The 7,237-nt window shown below is 48.2% G+C and overlaps 1 protein-coding gene across 1 annotated transcript in view; it reads left to right on the top strand.

Moving 5' to 3' along the window:
• The first annotated feature begins 225 nt into the window (after window positions 1-225).
• The window catches only part of ITGAE (integrin subunit alpha E), a 51,260-nt gene continuing 44,248 nt past the window's right edge, over window positions 226-7,237 (top strand). The window contains 7 exon segments of the mRNA XM_044994223.1: window positions 226-268; window positions 2,332-2,446; window positions 2,867-2,904; window positions 4,740-4,810; window positions 5,384-5,501; window positions 6,034-6,174; window positions 6,787-6,908. Coding sequence (XP_044850158.1) covers window positions 226-268; window positions 2,332-2,446; window positions 2,867-2,904; window positions 4,740-4,810; window positions 5,384-5,501; window positions 6,034-6,174; window positions 6,787-6,908 — 648 coding nt within the window.

Genomic DNA, 7,237 nt, shown 5'->3' with positions numbered 1-7,237 from the left:
GTTTAAGACCTCCCCCTCCCCCCAGATTGAACTGTACACAGTGCAGCTGGCAGAGGCAGGGGCATAAAGCCAGCCTGCAGTAGGGGAAAAGCCTTGGAGTGACAATGGCTGCAATTTGATGCATTAATGCAGGAGTCAGGTGTTTTAATGCTACTGCAGGGTGCAAAGCAGGGCGGTGAGTCCGGCCGCTAAGTTCCAAAGAAATGGCATGGCACTTGCTAAAACATGACTGAGGAAGCTGAAGCAAGGCCTAAAACGCCCCCACGCTGTGAGCCCTGGGGGGCTTTGTGTCTATATATGAAGAAGCAGCAACCAGAATTCAGATATATGGTGAGGAAACATCTTTGGCCACAATGTTTCACTTCTCCCTCCAGCTACATTGTAGCAGACAGCTTATGAAATGACACCAACTTGTTGCACAGCTACAGGCTCAAACTCCACTCCCAATAATACTGGAGTCGAGGGCAGTGGGAGGAGAGTGGGTATAAAAGAGAACAGACCTTGGCTCTCCTGCACTCTGAAAAGCATGAGGGAAGATGGCCAAATCCTAGGATGAATATTTGGAAGTGGGCTCAAACTGCCATGTCTGGGTTTGGAGGCCTGGTTGTTCCAAGCCATGGGAGTTCTGGTTTGGAGTCATTTGCAAAATTGAGCTCTAGTTCTGAGACCAGTGTGGCCTAAAGGATAGAGCACTGGACTGGGACTCAAGAGATCTGTGTTCTGTTCCAGTCTCTGCCCTTAGCCTGCTGGCTGACCTTGGGCAAGTCACTTCACCTCTCTGTGCCAGAAGATGTTGACTTGCTTTGTAAAATGCTTCAAGATCTAGCGGTGAAAAGTGCCATGTTAGAGTTAGGTATTATAATATCCTGGGTTTGGATTTCAGACACCACTTGCATTTGGATCCAGAGTTGGTTTGAGCTCTTCTCTCAGAATACAGCCAAATTTTCCAAATTCTCTTAGCATGTCAAATATAGGATGGGTCAGTAGACCCCAAATAACGTAATTCACAATATTTATCTGTGCGGGGCTACGTTTTGTGTGTCTTTCAGGTTGGCCTATTGTCTAACATTTCCAGTTTGTTATATAGTGTCGAGTAGATGTGACATTTGTGGGTTGTATGGGTAGTGAAATACAACAAATCAGTGGCGACCGTGCAGTGTTTTCTGTCTGGGTCGTTTTAAGGCTCGAATGGTCACAGCAACTCATGGGGAAGATTCCACAGCAGCACGTCTCTGTGTTCTGTGCTGTAGGCTACATTGCTGGCTGGCATGAACATCTGCAAGAGAAGAGGAAGAGAATGTGGTGTGCCCATGTAAAGGGGTTTCTCCTTGAGGGCACCAATCCTGGACAGAGATTATTCTCATTTGCTGGCTGTTCAGTACCTGATGTGAAACGAGCTGTTGGGTCTCAGTCCCTCTGACGGTTGGGTGTGCATCTGCATCACCACTTCTGGCACAAAGTTGCCCTCAGCCTCAGCAGAGAGACTGAGGTCTGAATGTCCCTTGAAATCCAGGCTCTCCCCTCCTTGGAGCTGGTCTAGCCAGCTGTGGGTTGTAGGCAGCTACACTGGTGGTGGGGGCTGCCATTGTCCTGCCATTGTCCCAGCTGTATCTGAGTAGCCTCTTTCACCAGCACTGAATCCTCTGATCAAGGACATCAGTCGCAGCTGTGATGCAGTGCTTGCCTAGTGGTTTCTTGCCCTCAACAAGCAACAGTGGGAATTAGCTGTAATGCAACTAGATTTCAACGTTTCCTGCTGCCCAGTGCATAACCTACCCCAAAATCACACAGACCTCCCTTCCTCCTCACTCTCAGCATGCTCCCTGTGGCCAGGTATCAGCTGCCTGGTATTATTAGGTTGTGTCTGGAGCTCTGCAGGACACTACAGGCTTGTCTCATGATATTTTTCAGGGTCACCGTCACTTAGGGTGACCAGATGTCCCGATTTTATAGGGACAGTCCCGATTTTTGGGCCTTTTTCTTAGATAGGCTTCTATTACCCCCCACCCCCGTCCCGATTTTTTACACTTGCTGTCTGGTCACCCTAGGGCTACTTATCTCATTGTTTAAAGTGAAGTGTTGGGTGTCAGATAATAGGATCTTGAGTTCCTGTGTCCTTTTTCTAATGAGCTGAGGAAGAAAGGCCTTGCTTGTTCCCTTTAATCTAAACCAACCGGGGGAATCTTGCTGCTGTTAATTGTTTCTCTACCAGCCACATGGCGTGGGGACAGGGAGTGAGCAGGGAGAGGGGCCAGGGGGAGAACAGTAGCTTGGTAGGTTGTGTTGTGAATGCTAACCCTGCCAGTCACCTTTCTGATGTTGCTTTTGCAGCGGTAACACCCCTGAGCAGCTTTAATATCGATACCCGCAAGAAGTGGATTACGCCGCCCACAGCCCCACTCTCTTGGCCCAAGGTTCTGCAGCATTCAGATGGGCACAAGACCTGGTAAGCTCCTCTCAGGCGTGTAGGACTAGCAGTTCTAGTATGGGCGGCATTGCCACCTCTGGAACTCCCATGCCCCCGTCTGGGGCCCAGTGCCCATCCCTGGTTCTTTCGGGCTCCTGTGAGCAAGTTACAAAGCACCATCTTGCCTGTGTGGAGGTGTAATTCTTTGTACACTTTGAGCCTGGCAATGGATTAGAACCTCAACAGTTTTTGAGTATTTTTTAAAAGCAATTTCAGTTAATCGCTTCATGAAAGTGCCCCTGGATTCCATACTGCCCTTTCCCCAGCCCCAGCTAAGTCCTGGCACTGTAGAGACAGCAACTTCCTTCACCAGACCACCCCACTACAGACACAGCCAGCTGGTCTCCTGCTGCACACCTGCCATAATGTGTATTTCCAGGCCCTGGGCGTGATCTGTAGGCAGCAGCAGCAGCAGTTGCTGCGCCCCAGCAGCTGCCGTGAGATGTGACAGCGTAACTGGCCAGAGCTTGCCGTGTTTGTTCTCTTGGGTTTGTGGGGGAACAGCGGTAGGTGTCTGTGCTGGTAGGTGGATAGAAGGGTTGTCATGGAGACAACCTAGAAAGTGTAGGGGAGAGAGCTAGAGTAGCAGTGTATCTATAGAACAGGAAGGGTTGGTTTTAGCTTTGGAGTGCAAAAAAAAAACCAAAAAAACCCACCCCAACAACGCCCCTGCTCCTTTCAGCAGAGAGTGAAGTAGGCAATACTCCCAGCATTTGTCATTTCCCAATGCAGTGCGGGAATCTCTTGGGACTGGGGGATCTGCCTGACTGCCCTGCTTACTGCCGCTGCATAGATGAGTTGGGCTTCCCTCAGTTCCAGCCAAGGAATCGGGCAAGTCACCTTGGGACTTGTTGCTTTATCGTGGCCCACCTGACCTGACTTAGTGTTTCAGACACTTCAGCACAGCAGGGGTAGAGAATCAGATTAATAATGTCTCCCCCCATACCGCCAGCTAAGGCAACTGGCATTGCTGTAGGTAATGGTTGGACTGGAGGCGCAGGTGGCTAGGGTGAGGTGGAGCATATTAAGGTGGAAGTCTTCCCTGCCCATCTCTTGTTAATAGCACAGGAAGGGACCTACTGGTGACAATGACGGGATGGTGGGAGGGATGGTGGGAAGACTCCCCCTGTCCCCTCCTCCCCAAGAGTCTGCAAGAGAAATTGGATAAACCTGGCACATGTTACCATAGGCAATTCAATCCCAGGCTCTTCTCTAAACTGGGAAATTTTAGGTCTTACACCATATTGCATCTTGCAGAACAGCTATCGAGAACAGTGCTGGTAGTTTATGTGACCAGGCACTGGTTGGCACTGTCCACATACCCCATGGCATTGTAACTGGAAAAGCTGTAAGGCCAGGCACTAAAATCTGGGTTGAGAGAGCTGCCGCCAAGCTAAGGCAGGGGGGAAGTGAGAGTGAAAGACCTCCCGCTTCCATATCTGTCTGGCTGTGATGGTGATTAGTTAAGTCCACCCAAAGGTTCAGACACAACCGTGACATATGGGAATGTAGAGGGGAAGACATCATGGTTGGGTTGAGCTGACAGAGTTACATAGACTTCTCCTTTGTACTTTGAAATGAGAACAGACCCCACTTCCTCATTCCCACCCCTACTTCTTATTTCTCCATTTTCTTTAGGGTTTTGGCCACTTCCACAGTAGAGGACGATCCGAGCAGGCAGCTTGGTAGGCTGAATAAGTGTAGTCTTACCTCGAATGAGCTCCACTGCGAGGAAGTTGGCCTGAGAGGTACAGTCTGGCTCAGTCTTCCCAATTGTTGCTCTGAATTGATTTTGAACGGGATGGGGACGTTACAATCACTAGTGTGTGCCATCACAGAGAGACTCAGGCAGGAGGCAGAGAGCAGTTCCTGACGTATGAAGGATCTCTAGGTCATCACTCAGCTCTGATAGGAAAAGAAATCCAAATGCACACTGCCACGGTTTGTGGGGAAGCTTATCTGAGTGTTTGGAGACCGTCTGATTTGAATCCTGCTTCAAAGCCATTGGAATCAATTGAAAAACTCGGTGTGTTTCCAGGGTGCCCATCACTATAGTAGTTGAACTTAGCATATGAACAAATGGACTAACTGTATAGGCTATTCCTAAATCCCTCACACTGAATTAGCAGCCTTTGCCTTTGTGTATCGTGTCTGCCCCAGGATGAGAAACGCTGAGATGACCGGCGCTAGAAAACCTACCTAGGCATATTTCCATGTAATTAAATTCCCCCCCTTGCTGCTTGATTAATTTTATTTTTTAAACACTGTTTAGGAAATATTCTAAAGTCAAAAAATATCCAGGATGGTGGCATAGCTATAGCCAGAAGCGCAGACTGGATCCTGGTAAGTGATTGGCTGATCCTCAGGGCTTGGAATATCTGTTTGTAATGTACAGTATCCATTTGCTGTGATATATAAAGGATCGGGACGAATATTGCTGTGTACTGATGACATCCTGGCAGTCAGTGGGCCTGCAGGCTAGAGCGTTATTGCATTGCCATGCAGGTAACAAGGTTTGAGGACAGGATCCTCTCTTCAGTTTGCAGGAGGGCTGTACCTTTGAGTCATCGAGGGGAAACAGTGCTTGGCAGAAGCTATCCCTCCCGAGAGGGAGGAGGAAAGGAGGCTAAGCAGAAGGTGTTTGAACTTGGCAGAAACTTGGACTTGGCTGATGTGCTGCTGTTACCTCTGGAGCCTTGTTGACTTGTGTATGTTTTAAATCTAACACCACTTCCTGGCTGTCCTTGATTGAAGCCTCACCCTTTGCTTTGGTTAAGCATTGAAGTCCAGCACAACCCCTGCATGATTATTGGTCCCCTGGCCTGATTGATTCTGAAGTGTTGCCGGTTGGATTCTTTGCACGTCCTTGGTCAATTTGCTCATTACTTATCAGCGTTGCTCTCCCTTCCCCCACAGGCTTGCCTGCAGAAAAAGCGGCGCCGGGCCCTTAGCATCACAGAAGAGTTGAATGGAATTTGTACCCTGCTCACAGCAGACTTCCAAGAGGAGGCTTTCCTTAACCTCGGCAAAATCAGTACGGAAGCAAAGCGAGCGACTTGTCTGTGGGGAGGGACCTGCCTCTGTGCTGTCCAGGACATCAGTTCCATTCCAGCTCCACTCCCCAGACGCCAGAGTTTGAGCTGAATTTTGCCCTCTGTTATACCAATGTGGCTCTGTGGATTTCACTGGGATTGTGCAGAGGGGATGTCAGGGTAGAATTTGGCCCTAGGCATTTTTTAATAAATGTGTGTACTTATGTTCTGTTACATGCCTCGTGCATCCTGCATGATCAGGCACTGATGGACAGATTTTTAAAAGCATTTAGGTGACTAAGGATTCCAGCAGGCATCTAGTGGGATTTTCAGAAGTGCCTTGGCACCTAATTCCCACTAATTTAAATCTTTAGGGATCTAAATACCGTTAAAAATCTATCCCCTAGCGCTCAGGCCAAAATGCCAGTTTGGGAGCCTCTCTGGGGGTGGGTTGTGATAGAGAAACATATCTGCGTCAAAACGTGTGTGTTAAAAATATATGTTTCTAAAAACTTTTTTATTTTGGTTCTGTAGTTGAGACCAAATTTAACAACAGGGACCAAAATAACAACAACAACAATAACAACAAAATCAACATTACTGACACTGACAACTTCATCAGCGCAGCTGGCAATAGCACCTCCAACAATTCAAGAAACAGCCATGCATGCAAAGGTATGTGCTAGGCTAGGTGGTCTCATGAGTCAGGGGAGCCAGGGTGGAGAGGTGTGTTAGATGGGAGCTGAATAACTTTCAACCCACTATTGAGAGTGAGCTGGGTAGGAAAAGGGGTGATACTCAAAAGGTGGCATATCAAGGCTGACTTGTGGTGATGTGTGTTTCATAGTAGTCATTTAGTAACCGAGCTTTTCCTGGAAGTCTCTCAGTATTGGTGTAGCACTGGTGGAGTTCCCAAGTGTAAACCACAATATACTATCAGCTAGATCTACTCTGAGTGTGGCTGGATGACATGCTGGTAAAATCGGCGGCTACACCAGAATGGTGCTCCCATCATTGCTAGTACTGATGAAGCTGCAGACCGGGGAGATGCGTAAACAGAAGCTCAGCGAAAATGCAGCCATTTTGGACACAGGTTCCAGAGCCCCTGGTGTTGCATAGGATTTTGGAGAAATAATTCCTGTTCCTCTCCCCTTCTTCGTTATTGCTAATTATGTGGTTCCCAATTTGCAAAACTGGGGAAGGATTGTCCTTGGGGTTCCTGACCTCTTGCTAATGCTGTTCTGTCTTGTTGTCCTTTCAAATGTCTACTTTTAACTCTCTTAGCAGACTCAGGGACAGAGATCGCTATTGTTCTGGATGGATCAGGAAGCATTGAGCCTGAGGATTTTGAAAGAGCCAAGGGTTTCATCTCCAACATGATGACGTCATTCTGGAGGAAATGCCCAGAGGTGTGTGCTCTGCTCTTCCTCCTGACCTGGCCAGGCGTCTCAGAGTCTTGTCCTGTTTCAATAGACAGAATAGGCTGTGATTTCCCAGTGATACTGGAAATTCTTCTGGGTTCTGCACAAGGCTGGGAGTCAGGAGATCTGGATTCCAGCCTCAACTCTTCCCCTGACTTAGTGTTTGAGCAATTCACTTACCATCTGTGCCTCAGTGTCCCCTTCTGTAAAATGGGATGATTCTTTCTATACTATGCTTGCCTCCATGCTGTCTGAGCACTCTACAAGTCCAACGAGAAATTATGTTAATGGGATCTGTGTTCCTTGCCCTCCCTCCT

Source organism: Mauremys mutica, chromosome 19 (genome assembly GCF_020497125.1).
Source record: "Mauremys mutica isolate MM-2020 ecotype Southern chromosome 19, ASM2049712v1, whole genome shotgun sequence".
Classification (NCBI taxonomy): Eukaryota; Metazoa; Chordata; order Testudines; family Geoemydidae; genus Mauremys; species Mauremys mutica.
The sequence above is the reverse complement of the archived record's forward strand: the minus strand, read 5'-3'. Positions and strand labels throughout refer to the sequence as shown.